The sequence below is a fragment of the Nilaparvata lugens genome, chromosome 7 (genome assembly GCF_014356525.2).
Source record: "Nilaparvata lugens isolate BPH chromosome 7, ASM1435652v1, whole genome shotgun sequence".
Lineage (NCBI taxonomy): Eukaryota > Metazoa > Arthropoda > Insecta > Hemiptera > Delphacidae > Nilaparvata > Nilaparvata lugens.
This window is the reverse complement of record NC_052510.1, coordinates 14,850,445-14,876,247: the sequence shown is the minus strand read 5'-3', so window position 1 is coordinate 14,876,247 and position 25,803 is coordinate 14,850,445. Positions and strand designations below refer to the sequence as shown.

The 25,803-nt window shown below is 31.6% G+C and overlaps 2 protein-coding genes across 4 annotated transcripts in view; one reads left to right on the top strand and one right to left on the bottom strand.

Moving 5' to 3' along the window:
- Positions 1–670: 670 nt before the first annotated feature.
- Positions 671–24,726, bottom strand: LOC111064398 (1-acyl-sn-glycerol-3-phosphate acyltransferase alpha). 2 transcript variants are annotated; one of them, XM_039432134.1, is made up of 5 exons: positions 24,626–24,726; positions 8,971–9,104; positions 7,500–7,681; positions 2,967–3,132; positions 671–1,415 (listed from the first exon to the last, which is right to left on the bottom strand). In XM_039432134.1, the coding sequence occupies exons 1-5, from the start codon at positions 24,634–24,636 to the stop codon at positions 1,267–1,269; spliced, it is 642 nt and encodes a 213-aa protein (XP_039288068.1). In that variant the 5' UTR covers positions 24,637–24,726; the 3' UTR covers positions 671–1,266. The 2 variants fall into 2 exon arrangements, with proteins under 2 accessions (XP_039288068.1, XP_039288067.1); XM_039432133.1 differs by lacking the exon at positions 24,626–24,726 and adding an exon at positions 9,524–9,763.
- The window catches only part of LOC111059148 (O-acyltransferase like protein), a 38,635-nt gene continuing 25,021 nt past the window's right edge, over positions 12,190–25,803 (top strand). The window contains exon 1 of one of the 2 annotated variants that reach the window (XM_039432132.1): positions 12,190–12,372. In XM_039432132.1, coding sequence (XP_039288066.1) covers positions 12,343–12,372 — 30 coding nt within the window. In that variant the 5' untranslated portion in view covers positions 12,190–12,342. Of the gene's footprint in view, positions 12,373–13,111; positions 13,146–25,803 lie in introns of those variants that run through there. The other variant, XM_039432131.1, reaches the window with a different exon arrangement.

Genomic DNA, 25,803 nt, shown 5'->3' with positions numbered 1-25,803 from the left:
CTAAACTAGTAAGGCTGTGGAATGAAAAAACTCACACAAATGCCGATTATATTCTATTCAGCTTTTCTTTTGCAATCTCCGGTTGGAAAAAGATCCAAATCTTTTTCACACATATGGCCTCCTATAAATTACAGTCAATAGAAATCTCTTTAAAATGATTCATTCACAGTAAGTCAGAATTGAATGTTGATTTTTAATTACTTCATCATCATTGAATAAAAATCAAGACTTGATAAAAATGTCGACCACGACAGGGTGAGGATCTCTGGGTAGATTTAAATTTGTCTAAATAACCTAAAAGATTATGTAAAATTATGTTTTGATGTGAGAAGTTGAGTCTATACTTTTAAATGGCAATATGTTGATATTATTAGAAATTTTCTGATTCTTGAATAATGAACACAAATAATGAAAAGTTATTTGATCAGTTGTTTTAGCACACTTAACATTTGAGCAATATGAATGTCAAAAATGCTTGTCGTCGTCGATTGCGGAAATTTACGCACAAACGAAAATGCACCTTAACTTCAAAAATTACAAAACTTTGATTTATCATTTTTCAATTATCATTTCGCTTTGCGTCTGATTAATTTTTTTTAATTTTAAGACAGAAATAACATCATTATTAGTCTATTATACATGGATGTACAGAAAATAATAACACACTTTGTTTAACAACATTAAAACATGTTTTATCCACATTAACATCTATAATATTGGTTGTTTCTTGCGTATAGAACATTGATTTTCAATAAATGCATGTTTCAATTATCCATAACACTTCTATAAACTTACTGTGTCGTAGAGAAATATTAGTACAATATCTACCGGAGGTGCTATGGGTTTTAGAATTGGATCCATAGAATGCATTATTTTATATAGTTTAGCATTAACACATTATGCACAATCATTGCAATGCTATTCAAAATTAAGGGCCTACATGGAGAGCGTTCTGAGCGGTCTTAGGAGGTTATAGATATAACTAAGACATGACCGCGGTGACCACTGCCCGCAGACTGATATATGTGTGTCGAGGCCCAGCGCCCAGATCAATGTGTACATGCAAGATGAAGCATCAACATTGAAGTTTTTCAGTGTCAGCTCTCCGTTAGAGTTAGTTGATAACATAAAAATGGTATAATCTGGATATTACTAAAGAAGAGAACTTGATTAATAATGTTGGTACAAGCACTTTAGAAAAGCCTATAATTAATTAGCCTAACGGAAGTATGTGAGATAATCTTGTTGAATTAGCACTTGTAACGTTTAGAGCAACAGTTCTTCTTTAAGTTTGTAGGTTGCCTTGTTGAAAGCATCGACCATCAGCTGCCTAGTCGACTCAGCCAGTTTTGGCACATCACTCTGACTCAATCCTTTGGTGCTGATTGGAGGAAGAACTGTTATCACAATGTGACCTGAAACCAGCACTTTTATTACTCTTTTGCTGTTGGAAAACATCATCGTAATTTTGAAGACATTCAAATTATTCAAACTGTCGACGTAAAAGCTTTATGTGTACATACATAATCCTGTGATTTTTTTTAAATTTCTTGACAATTGCTGTAGTTTTAAATAGCCTGTCTGATTGGTTTCATTAAATTGATGTCATCTTATTACACCTGAACAATTCACGCCTTAGTGAAGCTTCAATGATATACATTTTTTTAATACAATAAAAATGTTTATAATCTTTTTTACATATTATAAAAAATATTTGGGATACAATAGATCAGATTGTCATTGTCAAAAATATGAGAATTTAGTAGAAACTGTTTCGATACACTTTAATAAAACTTATAATTCCTCAACTGTTTTCCTGAATAAATTATTTCTTAATTGTTCTGAATTTCTCTAGATTAAGTGTTGTCAAATTGACAATAGAGCCTAAATATTATTTTATTAACGATTTAAGCCCAGTCTCACAAAAGTGTGTTTTATTCGTGAATAAATGCCACAATCAGAGATTGAAGGCTTCTGAGATTGGTCCACGCGGCATTTAATCAAATCAATTTATTTTCCATTTTTCTACAATATATAGCCTACAGAGCATGAAATTGCCAGTTACGGAGATAATTACAAGATAACTGAAAAATCATAATCATACCCTAAAGAGCATTACAAAAAAATCATTATCATGGAAAATAATTCCAAAGGTTACAAAAACCTGTTTGGGTAGAAAAAATGAAGTGTTACACTTAACACGAAGCAAATTAAGAAAGAGAAAAAATAATAATAAAACTAAAAAGACAAGAAAAAAAGGAGAGAGAACTTCAGTATCAGTTGAACATTATAAAAATACTAACAATATAGTACTATACACAATAACATTACAAACTAAAAAAAAAATGTCGTGCTTACCAGTTGTAAAAAAAATAAATGGAAAAACAAGAACAATATTAACAAAATTGAATGGGAATTACTTGCAATTTCACCTAATATTCATCATATATACATTGATATGAAAGTACCTAGTACTGTAGTGCTTCTACTGACAATACGATGTGTACTACTGTGCAGGCCTGCAGCTCAAACAGGCTGACAAAAGATATTTATTTAAAAAAAAAATGCACTTTACAAAGTAATAATCTTATGTACTCATTTTCAAAATAAAACAACAACAAAGAATAAAAACAACCTCATGAATACACTAAGCCAAATAAATCTTTAGAAAATGGTCTGCATGGGCAAAAAATGCCTGTGCGCAAACCAGAGTTGCATAATAAAAGTTTTACAGAGAGAAAGGAAACAACAATCTTGATGCATTCAGAATCTTATTGAATATTATTATTATATACAGAGGATTATTGGATAGCTAAAAAAATAATAAAAAAAGGTTGATTAGTGTTGTCACAATGTTGTCATAATAGCCAGAAACATCTTTATGTATTTAATCATGATTTAACAGGCGATTGTGCAATCGGGACTCAGTATTTCATAGGAAAATGAATGGTTCTAGAGGAGCATACCTGTATCAAGCCTTTTCTGATATTTGTCTAGGAAATAGAATTCAGTAAAAACTATTGGAAGAATTGGAAGCTCCGCATTGATTGCTGTGTGAAACGCCCCTTTTTTGAAGCTATGGATTTCACCAGTGTTCTTTCTGGTACCTTCTGGGAAGATCCACAATTTAACCTGAAATATTCACAAATAAAATAAAATTGATAATTCTAGACTTAAAAGGCATTAAAAATATTATCACTAATGATGAGCTAAACCGATATTCATCATCACATTACTATTCAATAATGACATTCAATTGAAATTACGAGCATTAACATGGGATGGATATCAAATAATTGACAGATTCAATTGGAAAATATTAATATTCTGTAATAATAACCGGTAGCAAAAATAAGGCGAGCATTTCAGTAGAATTAATGAAATTAAAAAACCCCTTCATATCATTTATGCACATCCTAACATATTTCAAATGAGTTACATGAAATATGAATGAAAGAGATTAAAGCCAAAAGTATACAGAATTCATAACAGAAAAAGGTTTAGAAAGCATTCAAGTATAACAAACTAAAAACAGAAATATTGGATGAATAATGCATCTATTCTTTTTACAGCAGTTATAATTGAGAGAGTTTTAGAATAAACGCATACTCTTCGATAATAGCGAAAATAGATAATCGAGGTTGAGTGGACTTAAAAGTCTCAACTCCGCCTAAAAATTTTTTCATTTCATTTGATAGCAGCAACATAGCTCGTAGAACCAAGCCATAAATTAGAGTTAAAATAGAAGCGTTTGAAATATAATGAATGTAATAGAATCAACTGTCAATACTTTATGATTTTCTTCACACATAATTTATATTCAAAAATAATACATACAAGAACCAAGAATCACTTATGACAATTAATTGTACAAAACGAACAATACAATGCAAATTATAAGTTGAAAATACACTCGAATACTGTATTCTTTTTCCAAAAAATCAATACAATACAATGTTAGTTGAAAATACCCTAAAATACGTACTTGCTCTCTTTTGCTAAACTCCTCAGTTTAGGTTGTCGAAGATTAGCTTGAATACCACAATTAAAAATATTAAGCTTAAAATAAAAAATACTATTGATATTGAAACAAAACAAATTATACCTACATTCTAATAGCGTGATCCTTGCAAGCATGATGCACTACAGCATGTAGGCCTATCTCATGAAGTACTACTGTATTTCAAGTGTGGAGTGTAATAGAGTTGTGCTCAAAATTGAAAACAAATAAAACTTCAAATCAAGTTTTCCAGCTGAAACATCAAATCAATCAAAAATAATTATTATTAATCAACAAAATAAGTAACTGAATCTGAAAGGAAATCAAATACTAAAATAATAACAATTATAACAATAATTAAATTTTCATTACAACCAAATATCAATCCAAAATTATTCAATAGAACTATAGCCTACTATAATATAGGCTAGACAGAGAAATGAAATTTGATTGGAATCATCCCATTTTAAGCAAAATATGTCCAATCAATACTGATCGAATTCTAGAAAACTATTTGAATGCTTTCAATAGATTTTAACATTTCCATGCATTGCTGTACCTGGGATTGTGGTTCACAAAACAAGCATGCTTGGCATTGTCATGATAGCATGCTTGAGATTCTAACGGAGAAATACATTTGAAATGTGCTTGCTTGATCTCAAAATCAATAAAAAATCCAGAATCTCAAAATCAATCTGGATTTTAGATCAATCCAGATCTCAAATAAAAAAATGCAGAATCACTATAATCATTACACAGGAATGAATGACATGCTTCTGAAAAATGTTAATTTTCGAATAGTGTAATTAGGTTTCAGCTTCCATTGATTAGACTATCAAAAGATATTCTGGCAAGAGTCAAACATGTTTTCAGACATGTCATGAGTTTTGAACAACCACATTTAATCTCTCACATTCAAAGTGATATACACTTCAGTAATTCACAATCAATATGATATACAGAGTGTTTCAGAAGTAGTGTCGAACATTTTAGGGTATTGTTCCTGGATAATAGGAGACTACAAATGACATATATGAAGTGTCCAAAACTCAGCGGTTATCCTTATAGCTGCCATTTTGTTTTTTTCACGTAGAAATTTTTATCTCAAGAATGAAATGTTGTATTGATCTGAAATTTGGCATGAATATTTATGCTATAAAGACTCAACTTTAAAACATTAAATAAAAAAATGTTCTATGTACATATTCAAAATGGCGGCCATTTTTAATTTTTTATTGCAAATTTCACGAAAACTTTACAGAGAATTTACAAGAGACAAAAAAGTTAGCTAATTTTATCAAGATTTCAAAGATACCTCATTTATTGAGATTGGTCAGAGAATAACAGATAAAGTAATTATTTTCGTACAACATGCATGATCATGAACAAAAATGATCATACTGGGTCCGGCAGTCAAACCTGACGGTTTTTGATATTTGGATAAATTAAAAAGCTGTTGAGATATATTTATATATTTTTTTTTATTGTAAAGAGGAGAATTGGAAATTACATTTAGTATTAAAAAAAATTGAAAAATAGCTTACGGCGCAAAAATTACGTCATTTAAATGTTGACCACCATTTTCTGTACACTGTACGAGTCTCTTGGAAAAGTTCGTCATGACTCTCTCCAACGTTTGCCGCGGGATCTCACGAAGTTCTCGCCGAATATTCTCCTTCAGTTGATCCAAATTTCTTGGCTTGTCAACATACACTCTTCCCTTGAGATACCCCCACAGATAAAAGTCACAAGGGGACAAGTCGGGAGAACGTGCTGGCCATTCAATGTCACCCCTGAGCGAGATCAGCTTGCCTGGGAAAAATCCTCTGAGTTGAGCCATGGAGGCCCGCGAGGTATGGGCAGTAGCTCCGTCCTGCTGAAACCATACCCTCCTGAGAGGTATGCGGTGGCGACGTAACTCAGGAATGAGAAAGTCACGGATCATGGCAACATAACGCTCTGAGTTCACTGTCACTGTATGGCCACCCTCTTCAAAAAAATAAGGCCCTATAACTGTTGACCTAAACACTGCAGCCCAGACAGTTACTTTTTCACAGTGAAGAGGCCGCTGATGAAGTTCCCGTGGGTTATTTGGGGCCCAATAACGGAAATTTTGTTTATTAACACATCCATTAAGGTGGAAATGAGCTTCGTCTGAAGTCAAAACAATGATTCCAGGGTCTTCCTCAATCTTTCTTAACATGGTTTCAGCAAAATTCAACCTTCTACCAAAATCTCCTGCTTGTAACTCTTGAACAATAGCAATCTTGTAAGGCTGGAAGCTCAAGTCGTCATGAAGAATACGTCTCACAGACCGGTCGGAGATCCGAAGAGCTTGGGCGTGACGAATGGCAGAGGGCTCCGTTCAAAAGCATGTCGAACAGCCTCAACGTTAGCAGGAGTTCTTACCGTTCGAGGTGATCCTCCTCTCCTTCTTGTGGTTCCAAACGCAGTGTTCTGAAAGTTCCGAACCCACAGAAGAATTGTGTTTCGTGACGGGATCGCACCACGAGGGGGAATGTTAAAACCGTATACGGAAACTCCTTTGCGTTAGAATCACAGAATCATTATTTCTAAAAAAAGTCTCGACTACAAACGCACGATGTTCAGCGGTCCAACGCTCCATTGTTACTGAACTAATGAACTTCCACTCAAGGTGAACAAGATGGCGCCCATCCCCACCCGCCCAGTCACCCCCACCACCACCTATCCCCACTTAAAAACCGTCAGGTTTGACTGCCGGACCCAGTATTAAAAACACTGTAAAATCAGCTGGATGGCCATATGGAGCCATACCGAGTTTCAAAGCTTCATCATAAATACAATTGGAATTAAAAGTAATATTGATGTTGAAATTGTGAAAAGTGGTCATGCATGCAATACGAAAATGATAAATTTCTTTGTTATTCTTTGACCAATCTTAATAAATGAGGTATCCTTGAAATCTTGATAAAATTTGCTAACTTTTTTGTCTCTTGTATTTTTTTTTCAAGTTGAGTCTTTATATGATAAATATTCATGCCAAAATTTCAGATCAATACATCATTTCGTTCTTGAGATAAAAATTCCTTAGTGAAAAAAAAACAAAATGGCAGCTATAAGGAAAACCACTGAGTTTTTGACACTTAAAATACATTTGTAGTCTCCTATTATCCAGGAACAATACCCTAAAATGTTCGACACTACTTCTGAAACATCCTATATATCATGAAATAATGTCTCCAAGAACACTTTTCATAATATGAAGAAACATTCCTTCATTATTCTTCTTGGTGGAATCGGATCATCAATTTTCCCAACCTGCTGTAACAGAAATTATTTCAAATCTCACGAAATTAACAATTTCTGTTGTTCGAAATTGAGTAGTTCTGGTAGTCTTGTACTCGACTCTACAAGAAACTCACTTGATATTTTTTCCAAAAATCGTTACATATTGTCCGAAGTCGATGTCCATAAAAATTCAAGAAAAAAACACCAAAGACGCTATATACTACAGTACCTTATCGGTTTTTAGCTGTTCAATCGAGCAGTTTATTGCTGTTTTAGCAGATTCGGAGTTCAGTCTGTCAATGAAAATTAGGCCACATAACCAAGCGGCAATACCAAACGGCCAAGCGTAGAATAACTCCTTCTTTGCTACAACTGTGCATTTTTGCATCACTGGCCACAGTTCAAACATTCCTGCAACGAGAAATATCACATCATTATTGAAATTAAATTAATTTTAATATTGTTCATACAATTACACATTTGATATTTTAAGATCAACGAAACAAGAAAAGTGAGTTCCTAATGTAAGTTTAAAAGCTGTTCATTAATTCACGGATGAATTCTATCATAGAACGATAGCTATGTTAACGTGTTATTTTTAAAGCTTTGGTGTACCGTTATTTTGGATATGGGTAGTAAATTAATTTTTATTTTGTGCAGTTTTTTCTGAAGAAAATCTATAAAATGATCTATCATGTGGTGGAGGTTTACATAAAATGTAAATTAAAAAATTGTTGAGTTGCAGCCCCTTACTATCAATTGGGGGTGAATGGTTGGAATTGCTTTAGAATCTATTAATTTTACATCAGATATATCATGAAGATGTTATTAACAACTATCTACTATAGAAGGGGGTGGAAAAAGAAACTTGTCAACTACGGTATGCTGTCGAATGGAACTCACTGAATTTTAAACGTGGATCTCATCAATAGGTATTCATTTCAATTTTGCTTCGTTACCTCTTCTTTTTTGCATCAATGTGAACTGATATGTCTCAAAACATTTTGTAGAGTGCCCATAAGGTGTAACACCCGAAGACCATAGATTCTACATGAAATTTTCAACAAAAAATGAATAGTAAAATTTTCTTACATCCACCTTAGTTATTAAGATATATCGATCTTTCTATACTTTTGAAACCCTTTAATAACTAGAAAACTATGAGTCAAAATATGATTCTAAGAATATGGTTAGAATGAGGAAGAAATTTCCAATAAGATTGTTTCATTGTTTGACGTTTTTCAACTTTTCATAAGCGCTCAAACTGTTTCAAAATTAACTCTGAACTCGACGAATGTACTGTTTTTAACATTGACGCTTATAAAAATTTCAAAAACGTCAAACAAAGAAACAAATTATATGAATTTTATTGAAAATTTCTCCTTCTTTCCAACCATATCCCAAGAATTAGAGTTGATTTATAGTCAACAACTCTCTAGTTGTTATTGAATTTTTTTCAGAAATATCAAAAAATTGGTATACCTATATCACAAAAAATTGATATATATCACAAAAACTGAGGTCGATACAAGAAACTTGTACTGAACATTTTTTGTTGAAAATAGAATGTAGAATCTATGGTCTTTATTGGCTGTTTCACCTTTCGTGGGACATCATGTATAGTGAAAAAGCAACTGGTCTTATTGTAGTTTTTGAAGAATGATTTTCTTTGAACATTTGAAGAGTTTCAACTTATTTACCAAGAATGTCAAGAGAGCTTTGGTGATTGGCTACTATGACACAAGCTTCTTCCTTTTCCAAGTACTGTCTGCCCTTCAACTCCCAATTCAGTCCCAGTAGCCGGGAAATATGATTGCATAGCATGGACGCCAACCTGAAAGCAATGCAATGATTTAAATGAAAAATATTTGTCATAATTTTGAAAACCATACCTGTAGACCTATGTAATGATGATTAGCAAAGTCGGCTCAAGTTATCACCCTTTTAATATCAGGCACATATGAAGATATCTATCATATTTAATCTATAGGGTTTTAGATAAAGATATCATTGTAATAATGAAAAAAAACCGCTTCTTTGAAGACAGAATAGATATAAATTGATGCTTAGCATGAGAGTCTACAATTTGCTTCACATAACCTCTTCAATATGAGAACGTTGAAAAATGACCATGGTAAAATATGCAATGTGATCAAATTGAAATGCACAGATTAAGAACTTTCATAGAATTTTCAAACTTAAAAGAATGTCTTGTTATAATTCAAAAATAAAGGCAATCTATTTTGTACTTACACTAAATTCCGAACATCGCGCGGATGCCAAATCATGATTGGTATCACTATTATTGAAGTCAACATTATAATCCCATAATAAAGGAAAAACTTTAAATAATACCTGAATGCTTTACTACTTTCGTAAAGGAAGGGTATAATTAGAATAATTACTATTATGAATATTTCAGTTGATGTAGACGACATAACGGCAAAGATTTCTGTCAATCTGTCGTCTGCACTCTCATCTGCAAGCAAAATAGATGTGTTCACACTCATTCGTATTTCGCCTTTTCTCTTTTATAAAATGAATGCACATGCCGTACATCTGTTACAAAAAGATTTAAGAGCATGACTGTGACTTGTGATACATGAATTACAAATAAGAATAAACGAAACTCAAGCTTGAATAGTACTATTCTCTGAAATTTATTGAATTATCGATAGATATGTTACTAGCTTTCTTCAAAAAAATTTATGACTCGTTATGTGATTTTCGTTTTAACTTTTCATGTTGGTGCACTTGCTCTGCTCACCTTTATCGACCAATAGCCAGCTCGTCCAGGCCCGCGCTCTGAGTTGGCGGCTTATTTGAACTGCATTATTTTTTGCGGCTAATTTACCATGATGAAAGATTAGTCACTAATATTCTTGTAATTATTGATCAATCTATCATTATCGGTTTGAAATTAAACTCAAATTTTCTTACTATCGTATTTAACTATGGTTATGTGCAATACCAGCACGAAACGTACGTCGCCACATCAAAAAATGTGAGTGTTTTTTCACTTGAAGGTTTTATTAATTACGATAGTAATAACAATAGTGGAAACAAGATGGATAACCAACATCAAATTTTCTGTTACTGAAAATAGTTGTTCCACGAAAATCAAACACATTATTGTCAATGATTATGATGTGTGATATCTATAAATGTTTATTCCCACCTCTGAAACATATTTTCTTGTTGATGAACAACCTAAGAAAGCATGAAGTGCTGGTGAGCTTTGTCTCCTGCCGAGCAAAAAGCAAATAAGTTCAACTTGTCTTGATTTTCAATTTTTTTAATGTATTCCGAGTCACATTTTTGTTTACTTGGTATCGCAATTATCAATGACAAATATAATGTTTTCTGGTTGTTTGGCAAACAGAAGGATAGAGAAGGATTAAAATTGTATGACCATATAAATATTATAATAGTAGAAACTGAGTTTAAAAAACTCATGACAATAGACAACACACTCAAGGTATCTAGAATGTATTCTAGGTACATTGGACTTTGGAAACACTGTTGGTATAGAGAGTTATTTATATTACTGTATGGACGGACATTATTTGGCTGGCACTTTGGAAAATATTGTCATGGCAGGAATACTATTACGTCTATGGCACAATAAGTTTCAATAATTGACAGAAACCAACAAGAATATTATTCTCTTGTTGATTTCTGGCTATTCCGGTATTTGCTTGTCAATTCATACATATTAATTATTCTAGCCTACATGTTAATAATACGGTAACATAATAATTATTATTCTTGTTATTTACAACAATAACGTTTTTCCTGTCAGACAAATTTTCCAATACTATTCAGAACTCCCATCTACAAGATTCAAGATTTCATTTTACAATAAGTGGATTGAGTGAAAAAACTAGAATTTCCATGTTTATATACTTTTAATTTAATTTTCTATATTACCATGCTAGCTGATCCTAATCAATGAATCATTTAAAATAATTCTTTATTATAAATTCAGATCAACATTATTGCTTGGATGGAGAAGTGTACTATTTTCGCAGTGAGATCCTATCAATAAAAGAAGTCAATCAAATTTGCATATTAATCATCCACCGTCCATGTGTGCAAGGGTTCAATTAGCGAATGAAAATAATATTGAAAAAAGTAATATTATTTGAAAAATATCATTATCATCTTTATTCATTGAAAATTAATATTAATAAATGAATAAAAAGTATTTTACCGGAAAATCCCACCTAGACTGAATTCATAATTTGAGCCGTCAACTGGCCTCACGACTGTTATAATATACTTCAGCCGGGACCGACAATTAACGCACCAATCCTATTTTATATAATTGGGGAGTAAATACTATCAAGGTAATAGTTAACTCAAAATTTGTTTGAAATTGTTTTTCAAATATTTTTTCCTATTAAACGATCATAATGAAAAAGCAATATGCAGTAATATAAATCAATATAATTGATAGTATCACAATAATTTGTTAGATGGTTCAGCTGCTATTCAAATTCTTGTTAGATATCCACTTCCATTAATAAAAACAATATAAAAACTTGTAGTTTATAAAGGATCCCCCTTATAAAGGGTACTGCAATTTTTTATATTGTTTTTATTAATTTGTACAAAAGTAGCCCATTCAAGTGAAGTGTTTTTATCCACTTCCATGTTTCTCTGAATCTTCGACAATACATTATGATTAGCTCCTTAATAGCTTCCGCAGTGCAGCTAGTTGATTATTCCGCTAACTTTGTAATGCTTTTAACATTTTACTAGAGGATTCAACGAAAATAATTGCATGATAGAAAGAAATAGAGAATGATTATTTGATGAGTGCGAGTAGGGGGAATCGAGAGAAAGCTACGGGGGAAATGGCTAGCCCGCGGTGTATATTCTCCAGCAGTTGACATGGAGCTGACTAACTGTACCCATTCACAATATAGTTCAGTACTTGATTCGTTTGGACTGTGAGCTAATAGTCGGCTGATAGGCCCACTCGTGGTATAGTAGGTGTAGGTGCTGGATGATCACCGTAGCAAAAACCTGACTATTCTCTTCTTTCTCCTCAATCCTCTCCCACTCAAATGTTCAATAGAGTGGTCTTCTTAATGCACGTGAGTTTGTTTTTTCTTAGTACATTTTTCTTCACTTATTCTGGTTCACACTGTTGTACATATTCACTTTGAGAATTAGATTTGAAAGAGTATGACTGACCAATACCGGCACCTATCCTCTCCATGGAAGTATACTCTGGCAGTTACTTATGTCATTATTCCTCCTATTCTCCTCATAATTCTCCTAATTCTTATAATAATTTTCTTGAATGAATGATAAAAAGTATTTTTTCTGAGGTTTCAATTTCAACTTCAGAATGTTAAGCACTTTTGATTTAATTTTGACTATGCTTTTGTATATATACTATGCTCGAGTGATGTGCTCCAATAAAATATTAATAATGTAAAGTACACCTAATGAGCACGAGTATTTTCAAGGGTATTCAAGCCCACAAAGTCTTAAAATAATTTGAAGATTTCTTTGTGATTCTTAAATTCACATTTTTCATTCTTAAATTAGCTCTTTTCATTGCTTTTATATATATTATCATTTCATCTTTTTTTGCTCACTAGTTCTTCTTGGTGATTTCTTTCTCACATTGGTCAACTCGTTTTCCATTTCATGAATTGCAATTGCAAATACAGAATTGATGAAAAAAAATCTTTTTAATCTTGAAAAGTACCTGTGAATAACCAATAGTAATTGTTATCGAAATGATTGAGTGGGATGAATCAATAGTGTGAATTTAATTTCAAACTTAAGCAACAAAGGGATTATTTGTTTTAAATTCAGTTCTTCAAACATGCATTGCGTTGGAACATCATTCAAGATCGTAAGTACCTTGTACTATTCAAAATTTATCTATTAATCAATCATTATTATCAAAATATACAGTAGATATTTAAAAAATTCAAATTTTCAAATTATATATTGGCAATAAACTTTCCATTCATTGCTTCCTCTGATGATGGAATTATACTAGTTCCAATAACAATCTTCACCACTTGTAAAACTAATTGCTAAACATTTAAAAAATTGGAAACTACGTTTTCCACCGCAATTGTTTATCGCCAATTTATCAATACCATTGTCTGACTAATATCATTGATAGTTAATATAATTCTCTTCTTCTAAAAATGTGGGAATATACGGTAATAATTTTATTATTTGTGATGAGTCTCATGAATATAGAACATAATTATAAAAGTTGTGATATCTAAGATTGTTCATAGAACTATCTTGGAAATAATTAGAAATAGAAGCAAATTGATAGAGACATTTAAGAAAACTGAGTAATTTTTTTCAGCGAATACGTAACAATTTATGGAAGATTCATTTGCATGACTTGTAGAGGAAATCATTCAAATTCAGTTCGCTTATCCAATTTTCAATTTCAGTTCGCCCTGAAACAAAATATGTGTGAAGATCCATTTCAAAATTTTCTTCCTAATTCCATTTATTATTCTATCAAGTTATGCTACGCTGATATAATGTCGATTAATATCATAATAGAAAGTTATCATAGTAGCTTAGGAAAAATTAATAAATTGTTTCTTCCACAAACTTTTACTTCCAACTGCATAGCAGCGTGGAAAATAGACTCTTTCTATAGTGATTGCAAAGAGCCCATAGGCTAATTAGCAAAAGAGAGTTTACAAACGATTCTATTCAAATCCGAATAATCTCTCTTTTCTTTCCTTCTCCGTTGCTCTGCTGATAGTTATTACAACTCTGCGGCCCTGACAGTGATCTCTAGGCATCCTAGCAATGAAATAGCAATATACTATTCTTAAGCCTTCTTATATTCATTATTGAAGAATATTAAATCATGAAAGTTTGTGAAATTAGATCGATTAAAGAGAATGTGGACTACTTATTATGGATGTACGGTATTGTGAAGTGAAGAGAAAGGTTCAATAAATTTTGACAGAAGTTACGAGTTGGTACTTTAATTACTAGCAATTGTAATGGTAACTACTACAACTACTATTGGTAAAAGTAAGTCACGGAACATTTTAGGGAAACACTAATAAGTAAGTCACTGGTTATTTACTCAGTATATTTTATTGGATCGAGGAATTTATATAATTCTCAATATTCAGAAACTATGGAAGCTATTTTTAGTTACTGTATTTATTTATTTATTTGAGTGTTACAATAGTGCGATAATATCACTCTAGCTGTAAGCTATTTGAGGGATATATAAAAATAATCCTTTACATACAATAGAAAACAATCAATAACAATAATTATATTTCTTAATTAACCTGATTATATTTCTTCATTTTTGTAACTGATTGTTCTCTTTTGTCCATTGCACCATAAATTAGCTTAACTTAAACTGACTCCACTAACCGAAATAAGACTTATAGAAAAAGACTTTACTTGGTACGCGACAATTAACAAGATAATCACTCTGGGATATTACCTAATGTTACTCACTCTGAACACAAATATTTATTAAATCATAATATATCTTCATTGAAAAACTAAAATTATTTTAAACTCAAATTTGAATTCGTTTTTAAACTGTAGACCTATATATATTTTTGTAAGTAGGAACATTTTAGGGGAACACTAATAAGGCGGTCACTAGTTATTTATTCAGTATTTTAAAAAAATACTAAATTGGAGAACACTAATAAGTTAGTCACTAGCTATTTATTCAGTATTTTATTAGATCAAGGAATTTATATAGGATTCTGAATATTCAGAAAGCTATTTTAAGTTATTTGAATCCGTTTTTAAACTGTAGCCCTATATGAGTACGTTTGAGTTTCTTTTCGCGTTTTAAAATTTTCAATTATTAATACAGTATTTTCAGTTATTAGTGATGATTTAGTGAAGTATTACTATTTAATTTGGTTTTCAACTTTCCTAAATTTTAAATTTGTAGTTTATAAATATTTTGGACTCAAAATTGGACAAAAAACGTGTAGTGTAAACATAACCTATTTTTGGACAATTTCTATCTAAATTTGGGAAAGGAACAGTTTTGGGCTTTAAGCCTGTTGTTCCTTTCCCAATCATTCATAGTTGAGAATGATTGTATCTATTAATGTATAAATAAATAAATAATTATAATTTTGTCAGAAATTTTTTTTATTTAATCAATTAAGAAAAATTCGATAAATTATATGTAAGTTGATCGATGTTATTTTAGAACTATTCTTTATAAGGACCTAGAAAATTATTCTTCAGTGAGTTGCAGTTGAACTAGAACAGCACCCTTGTATGAGTTGTAGAGGTTTCAAGTCCTTATATTTATTTGGCCAGCAGCAACGTTTAGAGGAGAGGCTGAATCGCATAGCTAAGTGACTTCTCATCAGACCGTTACCAGGTGACTAGAATCGGACAGACAAGGTGCAACAAAGCTAATTAATTCACATCACATCCACTACTCTGCTCTATGATTCACTTACAATCCAGTTAGGTCACGTCTACAATTGCTCTTAAACCGTCCACTATTTCCCAATATTAGATTGAACGAATCTCTGTTCTACCCAAGAACGAATCATTAGACGAGAAAAACCTGATTATCAACACTTTATAAGCGAAGTCCGAGTGCTTTTAAGTCCAAGTCCAATCCAGGCATGAGATCGAAGGACATGCTTATTTCAGTGACACTTCCTTTCATAGGAATGATTCTTAATTAGTGAGAAGTCAAGAGAGTTTGCTCATCTCAAACCGATGAACCTTTGCCGACTGAATTGGAGCAATGAAGGTAAACACTTTCATTGGCATTGGTAATTATCAGGTGATGTTGTAAATGGTAGAAGTGTTGAGAAATTCAAGAGTTTTCAAAAGAATCTGTCGTTATGGAAAATTGTGAGACTCTGTTCCACCTTTCTCATGCAAAACTATGTACCGTATATGTAGGTCCTATATATAGTTCGTACACCCTTTGAATCTCAAACTTATCTCACCTGATTATTCTTGTAATTCAAAAATTTGATTAAAGCTCTTACAGGAACTTTTATATGAATAAACTTTATATACCTATACTCATTACTGGAAAGTCTACTGCCTGAATAGCCTATATGTTACACCACTTGATCGTAAGCATAGAACCATAGAGAAACAATACCGTAGCATAAGTAGATATCCCATGGTATAGGGCGTTTATGTCGCAACTTTTACTGTTATCTCAAGCCTACAGTCCACGTAGTTCTTTTCCGTGAAGCTTTATGACGCTGGTAGTCTCTCATATTGTGCCGTTCATACACTCTTACCCGGTCAAAACAGTAAAAATCGACAGTAATCGGCTTGAGATAACAGTAAAAGCTGCCACATAAACGCCCTATACCATGGGATATCTACTGATGCTATTGTTTTTCTATGATAGAGCTAACATCATAATATTAACTTATAATCTAATTATATATTCTATTTCAGCATCAAGAGAATACCGTTCTCCATCTATTATGAATAAATTACCAGGTCAACCTCTAAATCAATGTTTAGTTCCCTAAGGGAACTTCCCTCCAGTTTAGAAAAACCTTACATCACAATAAATATATTTGAACTTCTATCATTAATATTGATAGGCCTATTGAAAATAATCAAGAAATATAAGCCAACTGATGTAGGTACTTTATTGTAACAAATCCCTTCTATTATATGTTTTCAAATCCTCTAGAATACTATTTTTTATTGGACTAAACACTATTGCTAATACAAACATTAATTGACATCAGTAGGAACAAATATAATATCGTATGAATGAATGCAATAATTGATCAAAAGTGTACATTTTCTTGTGAGCTATAATTATATTCACCTCAAACTATACGTATTTATTTATTCAACTTCCAACGTTACAACACCGATTTCACTGAAAAATAACATAGAATAAAGATACTCAAGCAAAAAAATATATATTTATAGAAAAAATAGCATTCATAGTGTATTATAGATGAGGAGAATCACGAGAAGTCCTGATATCACGATAAGATTTATTATTTTGTTCAGGTGCTATACTACACGATAATTACGATTACCGTACGGTAATCCTGAACTGGAAATTGTTCTAAATTTTCTTTTTTAATAATCGCAACGTCTAGCTGATACTATATAGTACCAATAGTTTACTGGGTAAGTCAAGTTCTCACCAATCTCAAGCTCATGAGCCAACCCTGAAAAACGACGTGAATTCAACTTATTCTAATATCAGTGCTCGCATGAATTTCAGGCATGCCTACTGATTTTTAATTGTAATAGAACGGTGCCTAGGTTCCGATGCAAACACAACTGACCGACTTTCGTGCGAGAAAATGTGCGTGCGGGCAATGGACATCGTAGAATAGCGGATCTGGAAGAAGAATGAAATGGAAAGAGAGGTAGTGAAATAGAATGAGCGTGGAAGCTATATAGGTGGCAGTGAAGAACGGAAATAATGCTCCCATAGGAAAGCAAACGCCTATTAATACGCGTCGGTGATTTGTTGAATGTGCAGTGCCATTATAAAACGGTAGTCTTCAAAACGGCTGTAGCAGCAGGAATCCACTGCGCGTGATACTAGGAATATTTTATTGACCGATGACCGTGGATAGTTTGTTCCGATTTATTTTCGGAATTATTTTTTTTTTCTAAAATAATTTATCTGTTATATTGTATTTTAAGGTCATGGAAATGTCGATGAAGATTATCTGCCACTTAAGTAATTTGGGGAAAGAAAGATTAGAAAATAATAGTTTGTTTTGATTTTCATTTTGTATCAAATATCGCAAACCGGGGATTTAAATGATTGCTCCAAGTTCACAATCATTTCATCAGTTTTGGATTTCATTTTTAGTTCAATATACTAGAATTTCGCGAATGAAATTCCTAAGCAGATACCGGTATTCCAGAAATCATGTCCATTATTGTAAAATATCATTCTATTGATAAAAGTAAAAGCAGCAATAGCTATAGTATTATATCTATTAATTTCTTGTTACGTGTAGCCTACTTTTTCCTTCTATTAGTGATAAAAAATAAAGTTTGAAGTACAGCTTTTTTGGTACTTGTCAATGAAAATAGTGTTAAGAGCATCCATATTTTGAGACAGTTCCGTTGTTATAATGTTAGCAAGTGCACCCACCAAATAAAAGTTATTCGAAATAAGAAAGGAATAATCAAGTAACTCGTAGTTGAAATTAGGATCATTCATTTGACTAAAAATGGAATAATCGAGAAAAGTGTTGCTATTCTAACTCTGGAAGCAGTTTAAGGATAGGAACTCTCAAATATACTCTGAAGAATAATACTCTAATTACAAAGAGTCAAACGATGAGTTTTCCAGAACAGTACCGTAATCATACTTCATGCCATTAGAAGGAAAATTCATTCCAGTAAAATTGAATGAAAAAGATTAAGAAATTGTCAAAAAACCACTGATTTATTGATAATTAGAAAGACCGGTTTCGGTTATTACACCATTGTCAATCTCTGATAAACCTCAACTACACAAAAAATTCCAGTAAAACCTAAAACCAGTATGATAGTAATATAGTATGATGAGGAGTTTTCAAATTGCAAATTCAAATATGTAACGTAGGCTACTAATCTCTCATTTTTCTTTCAAGTCGATCAATATAGGCTATTATCAAACTTCCGAATCTCTAGCCAATTTTATGGAAACGTAGAGTTTAAGGCTGTGCAAAGGCTAAAAATAAACTTTCTACTGGTGATATTTTTCGAAGTTTTTCGATGTGTATATCATCAATCTATCAAAATGAAAAAGTTTTCTCAGGAAATTTTTTTTCGATCATTACTTTTTGAGATATGAGCGCCTAAAGTTTACATTTTTGGGACAGAACATTTCAAATTCGGTAAGAGATAAATCCATGAGATTTGGAGGATAAATTCTTCATGGTATTGTTGATCTAGTAGAACAAAAATTTTCTGAAAATTTAGATTTTTGAGTAGGTTATTGAATTTACCAAAAATAACTCAACTAAAAGTTATTTTTTGTCATTTTTAGTAAATTGAATAACTTTCCCAAAAATTGATATTTTCAGAAAATTTTTGTTTTATTAGATCAACATGAAGAATTTATCCTCTAAATCTCATGGATTTATCTCTTACCGAATTTGAAATGTTCTGTTCCAAAAATTTAAACTTTAGGTGCTCATATCTCAAAAAGTAATGATCGGAAAACAAATCTTTTCCTGAGAAAACTTTTTCATTTTGATAGCTTGATGATATACAAATCGAAAAACTTTGAAAAATATCACCAGTAGAAAGTTTATTTTTAGCCTTAGCACAGCCTTTAAGTAGTAGACCTGCATGACAATTTATTGCATGGGGAGACCAGCAGACCTCATTGCAGATGATCTTATTTCAAATTACCTATGCAACTATATTATATGCATGCATTGGATTTCATGTAATTGTTTCCGAATTAATCGCGTAGTACATGTAACGTTTCAAAGGAAGAAAGCAACATACAATCTTTGTGTGACGTACCGGTAGCGTACAATAATTATTACAGATTACAGCAGTTTTCTAACGGTGATCCTTGTGGAGGGGGCCTACTAAGTTCACTACACACTGGAAATAAGAAGAGATAGAGATCAATCGTAATAACTCGCAGGCCTATTCCCGTATCTAGTTCGCTGCAAAGGAAGGCCTAGAGCTTCAAAAAGATTAATAGAGATAAGAGATCATTTTCTAGCCATGGTACACGATTCTTTCAAAATTGCTAGCGGTACAATAAAAAATCATGGATATACTTTGAACACAGAAGAAGGAACCCTTGTTCTTTCCTATAGTGAGGTTCACGTTATAATGACAGTATTTGATCAACTTTGGTTTTACTATCCTTGTCTATCATTCGACATAGCCGGTGGTGCTATCCTTTTATAGGTCCACAACGATGCCAATTATGTTTTTGACAGTGTAGAAATATAATTAATTAATGCAGAGAATTGGCATCGCTATTCTTCTATCTTCATCTACTGCCATTATTACGTGGACCTCACTATAGGTGCTTTGAGGTGCCGTTTACCTATTCTAGTACAAATAATACAATTATAACTACATGTACGACATGTATAAATAAATTATTGGCCTTGTAATATTGTAATATATCAAATAAATAATATAATTATAATATTAGTTGAATAGGCTAACCATTGTTGACGAGGTTATAGCTATACGGTACTTATACTTACCGTACGTAACAGTTGTTCTCCACTGCAAGTTCTATAAGCGTGGTTGTAAGTTTAACTAAGACTATAACATTTTGAATGAGCAATAGGCTAACAATTTGAATATACTTTCAGAATACTCTACAATGATTTGACTGCCGTTGATGTATGAATGATTCTCAATGGAAATTAAGAAAGATCAGTAGCCTACTGAGTTTAAAACATTGATAGAGAAAATATGAACCTTTTGTTATAGGACATGATTCTTTTATCGTGTTAGCTAGAATGATATTGAAACTAATTAATCATTTCATGTTGTAATCATTATGCTGCACGGCATTTGATTGATTACGATATAAGACTAGTGGACCTATGAAACTATTGAATCTACATCTGACATACCGTACTCTGAATCTACCTCTAAACTTTCGTGATTATATATTTATTACACAAGTCTTCAAATAAGTGATTGATCTTTTTATGTTGTGATATTTCCATTGGATGGCATTTCTTTACTGTATAACTTCTTAATTGATATAATCCATTGTTAAGTAACTATTCAAACATTCTGTGATTCAAAATCGGATTGCACAAGTAATAGGTATTATAAAAAAGCAAGAACCCTATTACATATTGAAAGAAATCAGTATCAAATTTCTTGTAGGCGAAATGAATAACTCAATATTTTAAACTTTCGATAATTTATTCAGCACTGAATGGGACATTTATATCAAGTTCTATATTGATTAATGGGGTGAAAATTAATTTGTTCGTTCCTTATGAAATATTATAATAATAATGTGGAGGCTAATTGAAATTTATAGTGACCTCTTTATTTATTGTGGCCTCTTCATCGCTCCCTTATATTTCATTACTAAACCATGGAATGCGTAATAGAATTTGATTGTTGAGGGATATTTATCCTACACAGCGTAACCACATGCCAGGAATACCATATTTTGAATGGAGATCATTTCAATCTCTAGATAGAATTTAATACTTGATGTTTATTGAAAAAAAAAAATATACATCGAAAATGTCACAAATATGTAGGCCTACTACATACCATATCCAAAGTGTGTAAATTCTCACACCTATTGAACCGTTATAATTACAACTTTGTCGAAACCGTAGTCTAATTTGGAGTTTTCCTAGCATTCAACTTTCACCTCATATTCTATGTCCATATTCGCGGTCACTTCTCGTGTTTTTCTATCCGTATTGGTACGTAGCAAATTGACAACTTACTCGCGTGGTACGGTAACTCATGTTTCGAACGAAATCTCACCCAAAATAAAGATTATCAGAGACATTCAGGCCAAAAATCGAGTACAAGACTCGGGAAGTGTGTAGTGCATATCTATATTTGATTTCTAAATATAACGTAGGCCAACCATAACATAAACCTTCCAACAGCTTTGTATAAATATTTTTTCACATTAATTCATTTGTATCAATTCCAACCATGAATGTGTGAATTTGGACTTTATTCCATTAAAAGTCCATTGACAATAGGCAAACGCCCTCATAATATATTCAGTGTGAAGTATTATAGTAATTACTGAATTTAGTTTACACTATGAACAGAGATCTTGTGGAATTGATGTGTTTTATTTCACATCATAAAACACAGAGATGATGTGTTTTATTTTACCTTAATATTACTGTATAGCCTAGAAGGCTAGCCTACAATTTTGTTTTCTCTTATAGCTTTACTCATGCTTAACGTTTATGAGAGACCATTAAGTTGGGGAAAATATTTTCCATTACGGTATTCATCAGTTTATTCTTAAGAAAATGAATTTGATAAAGAAATAAAACTATAAATTTAAGGGCCAATAAAGATAATTCAATCATTATTTCTGCCATATTGATTATGTTACATCATTATAAAATGGTAGATATTAGAAGTAGGTACCTAGTCTGAGTATATCCGTGGAATGAGATAAGTAATATTTGAGTGTTTTTTTAGATTCCCATGGAGGAGTGAAAGAAGATAATGATGATGATGATGGAGAAGGAGTAGTGATGTACACCTTATGTCTAGCTGATGAGACACTTGACTCCTACATAAAAAACAGAATTTGTAATATATACCATAATACCTCACAAACTTATCAAGTATAAAAGCTATTAGGAGTACAGAGTAAAATCTTTAGTATCCAGGATCAAGAGAAAAAGTCTTCCGACAAGTAGTACAACTCAGCTTTCGCAAACTGATGATTATTACGTAATTATTTAGCGAATAGTTTCGAAAAAGTGCAAGTGTGAGCAGAAACAAAGTGCTGTTTTCGTTATGGAAGTAGCACTAAGCTTCCTCAAACTTGAAATATGGACAATAAGGTTTTAACATTGCGGTAGTAGAGTCATCCGGTAGTACATCCGCAAAAGTATTACATGAGTTAATGCAGGGAAACAAGAGTCTGATAATCGAGATATGTGTGTGTGATTACATGCTTCAGCAAGTAGACTCATGTCACCTGTACTAATAGGCAAGTCTTGTAGTTTGGAGAAATGGAAAGAATACCTCTCTGGAAATATAACATATAGCGGCTACCATTAAAATAATATTAATTTATTAAATATAATGTTTCACGAAGAAAAAGGAGTAAAATTCATGGTTTTTATTAATAAGAATTTATATTAGCCACTATTCAGTAACAGAAATCCATTGTAAAAGATAGAGACGTTATCTATTAACTATTATGAGTTTTTCCATATTTAAATAACTATATCTTTGTGTGGAGATCGAAGTAAGGAGGTTAACAGCAATAAAATGGATAGTTATTCAACATCACTTAGTATCTGAAAATTCAGAAGGTTTAATAGAATAATATTATAAGCTGTTTTTGAAATTATTACATCGTTCAGCAATTTTTATTAATATTTGATGAATACAGTATTATTTTTAGTCAAATTTATTATTATTATCAAAGCTGAATATTATTCTTGATCATACTAATAGTGAATCTCAATGAAGCATTAAGCGTTTTCTTATTTTCTATTATCAGATTATTTACAAATTGTTACCTATTCAACATAATTTGTCTAGATGTATAGGCTATTGTGTTTTTTGAATAATTACTCGTCTTTATAACATCAATTCTGACTCCAACCAAATCTTAACTGAAAATCAGGACTTATGTATTCATGAACAATGAGCGGAAATTTACAATAATTACGCAAAATCGAATTTACAAATACCGTAGAATCACACTATAAGGAAAACTCAACGCACGGCGGGCGGCGGCTATGTTAACTTCAGAGCGTAACAATCCCTTCAAATATTATCAATGTTGAAAAATCACAAGAATTTATTACTTTGCCAATTAATTTCAGGCTTATCACTTATTGTCCTTGAATTTTCATTAGCCCCGGTATCCTAAGAGTTAATAAATTAGCATTCTGACCTCTTGTAAAAATTAAATGATGGTTAGCTTCTATTCTAGGATTCGAAGGAAGCTCATCTGAAGTATTGAAGACCATCAAGTGTTAAGAATATTGATACTAATTATAACAATCAATTGATTGAGTTATTGAATCAAATTCATTTACATCATTTTCGATCGCATTTTGGGTTTATTTGGAATGAAAAAAGAATAGTTACCGAATTACTGATTATTATTCTAAAAAATAGTTGTATTTACTATCTATTATGTGATATTTTATAGTATTATTAGGCTATAATAATTTATTATAATTATCAATCCTTCAAATCAAGTTAACAATTTTCTTTCAGTATAGCCTCAATATGGATCGTTTTTATAATTAGGTGATAAAATATTCAAAAAAAATTCAATAAAATTGATAAATATTCAATTGTATTAAAGCACTTCTGCATAGGTAATATTTCATTGTTTTATCAAAGAGTACAGTATAATATTTTCATCGAGTTTATTACCTAGGTATCTCTATGTTTTCAATCCTAACATCAATGAAACCATACAGAATTGTTTTTGCACAATGATCACACGTACGATACGAACTTAGTTCTTCATAACAGATTTTATACAATATTCTGGACAGGAAATTGTATAATAATTAGTACAAACAAAAAATGAAAGCGCAGTCTATCTCCAGATTTGTGCTAAGTGTAATAGCATTGAGAAGAAGTTGAGGCGCATCAATTAGAATAAACGTTTGTGTGAATCAAAGGGTAATTCAATGTAGGCCTACGTACCTCTTATTCATCCAACTGACTGACGTCTCCAGCGTTTTCCTCTGAAAGGAAACCGTGAGATTTCGGTAGAGAGATTATCTGGATGTAAAGTGAGAATAATGCAACAAGGCTGACTATTCACTCATTCAGAACAGTCATTGAACGGCATAATAGTGCAACAACATCTTCTTCATTATAACCAGACACTTTTTCAATATCATGAATTTTCCCACTATTTTTCTTTCTTGCTCATTATCTGTTTTTCCTTATACAGTACAGGCAATTTACATATATCAATCAATTATTATGAGCTAGACAGGGAGTAGTCTAGTGCGTAGGGGATAATAGCAGGAAATTACATTATTATAGTTAATTCTGTTACTGTCTATTATCATGAAGAAATTCAATAATAGCAGCATTGCTGTGCTTATTGATTGCTATGCTATTGATTTAGTTCATTATTGCTATTGATTGCTATGCTATTGATTTAGTTCATTTAATCATGTGGTTGAAAAGTGAGACTGACTGAACATTGTGAGACAAAGTGAGAGACATTCATATCCTTGAACAATGAAATTCTCCAGCAGCTTTTTTCTAGAGAGTACCCTTAACATTTCCCAGATCAACGGGCATAGAGATCCCACCGTGAACAGGGGGAACACATCCCCCAATTATTCGAATAATGAATGTATTTTTCCCCTGCAAAATTTAAGATTGACTAAAGCAATCATGAAAACTTGAAAAAATTGTGAATCAAATTTATTGACCGAGCGAAGTGAGGTCTAAGATTCAAGTTGACAGTTTGGCATTTCTCTTAATGTTTAAATGTTTAAATGTTTAAATGTTTAAATGTTTAAATGTTTAAATGTTTAAATGTTTAAATGTTTAAATGTTTAAATGTTTAAATGTTTAATGTTTAAATGTTTAAATGTTTAAATGTTTAATGTTTAAATGTTTAAATGTTTAAATGTTTAATGTTTAAATGTTTAAATGTTTAAATGTTTAAATGTTTAATGTTTAAATGTTTAAATGTTTAAATGTTTAAATGTTTAAATGTTTAAATGTTTAAATGTTTAAATGTTTAAATGTTAAATGTTTAAATGTTTAAATGTTTAAATGTTAAATGTTTAAATGTTTAAATGTTTAAATGTTTAAATGTTAAATGTTAAATGTTTAAATGTTTAAATGTTTAAATGTTT

What these genes read in the sequence shown, in the direction of transcription:
- LOC111064398 (XM_039432133.1), bottom strand. Translation starts at nt 9,708, where the DNA reads ATGTCGTCTACATCAACTGAAATATTCATAATAGTAATTATTCTAATT. An exon ending in AAGCTCTCTTGACATTCTTG is followed by an intron (nt 7,682 to 8,970) that starts GTAAATAAGTTG and finishes TTCTCGTTGCAG; the next exon opens with GAATGTTTGAACTGTGGCCA. An exon ending in AACAGCTAAAAACCGATAAG is followed by an intron (nt 3,133 to 7,499) that starts GTACTGTAGTAT and finishes TGAATATTTCAG; the next exon opens with GTTAAATTGTGGATCTTCCC.